The sequence below is a fragment of the Myotis davidii genome, unplaced genomic scaffold (genome assembly GCF_000327345.1).
Source record: "Myotis davidii unplaced genomic scaffold, ASM32734v1 scaffold428, whole genome shotgun sequence".
Lineage (NCBI taxonomy): Eukaryota > Metazoa > Chordata > Mammalia > Chiroptera > Vespertilionidae > Myotis > Myotis davidii.
The window spans coordinates 16,286-17,510 of NW_006299834.1; the positions used below are offsets into that span (position 1 = coordinate 16,286).

Below are 1,225 nucleotides of genomic sequence, written 5' to 3' on the forward strand. Positions count from 1 at the left end.
CCAGCCGCTCGCAGCTGCCCCCTCCCCAGAGCTGCCCCCTCGGATGAAAGCCTCCCTACCAGAGGTGTCGGGACTGCCGTGGGGCGTCGGGGAGGCGGCCCACGGCCCCAGGGGCTGACTGAGGAGGTGGAAGGCCCCGCCCTGCCCAGGAGGGATAATGCTGGTCCTGGTCACACTCCTAGGACCTCCCCTGGAACCCCGGGCTCTGCCCAGCGCCCCGCCCCCTAGTGTGCCAGCTGCGTTCCTGCTCCTGCTCACTCCCCGCCCCAGGTTCCTCCTGACAGCATCCCGTCCGTCCCTGACTCATGTGGACCCAGGTCCTCGCCTCGGCGCTGCCTCTGGGGGCCTGGCCTGAGACACCATCTGCCCCAGCCCGGCCGGGTGCCCACCTGTAGCACCAGCAGCATCTGCACGATGGCGGGGGGCACGCGGGCGTGGGCACGGGCCAGCGCGTCCTCCAGCTTCACGCTGAGGGTGATGGTGTTGCGGAAGTGCAGCAGGGCCAGCTGGCGCACCGACGGCTCCTTGCCCTGCGGACACAGAATGCGCAACGCCCGCCAGTCACGGGCGACCCCAGACACAGGGGCAGGGACTCACTGACCTGTCACACACACAGCCCCTACTGTGCGCTGAGCACGGCCTACTACGTGCTGCTCAGGCTTTGTAGGGCTCTTAGGAAGGACCTGCCTTATTTCCATCTTGTGGGTGGGAAGCAGGTTCAGAGGGCCGGGGGCGGCGTGCCTGGCCCTGCTATGGGTGCAGACAGCCCACAAAGGCAGCGAGGGGCAGAAGGGTGTCCCTCCCCAGGCCAGGCCGGGCCGTCACCGTGGCCGGGGGGCCCGGGGTGTCGGGCTGCTCACCTGCACCGGGTAGAAGATGGCCTGCAGGGTGGGCAGCACGTCGCTGAAGAAGAAGTCCCACGTCTCCGCCAGCGAGTCCAGCAGCTTCTGTCCTGTGGGCACAGGAGCCGTCACTGCCCGTCCGAAAGGTGCAGCAGAAACTCACACCCTCCCGGGTCGGGTCGGACTGACCTCGTCTCCCGTCTGCAGGATGCGGTGCTCAGGCTGGGTCCCGGGCCCGGAGGCGCCTCTGAGGCAGGGCCCAGAGCCCTTGGCAGCTCGGTGGCCCGGGGTCCACGCTAACCGCCTGTGCCTCAGTTTCCCCATTAAGATGAATGAAACGAGCTAAACAGGGCCTGGTGCAGAGGAAGTGCTGGTGTGCAGTG

General features: G+C 68.1%; 1 protein-coding gene across 1 annotated transcript in view; it reads right to left on the bottom strand.

Moving 5' to 3' along the window:
* PRR5 (proline rich 5) overlaps window positions 1–1,225 on the bottom strand; it is a 13,541-nt gene that overhangs the window by 4,243 nt on the left and 8,073 nt on the right. Inside the window, exons 4-5 of the mRNA XM_006775987.2 lie at window positions 861–952; window positions 390–530 (exon numbers count right to left, since the gene is read on the bottom strand). Of these exons, the coding sequence (XP_006776050.1) occupies window positions 390–530; window positions 861–952 (233 nt within the window). The remainder of the gene's footprint in view (window positions 1–389; window positions 531–860; window positions 953–1,225) is intronic.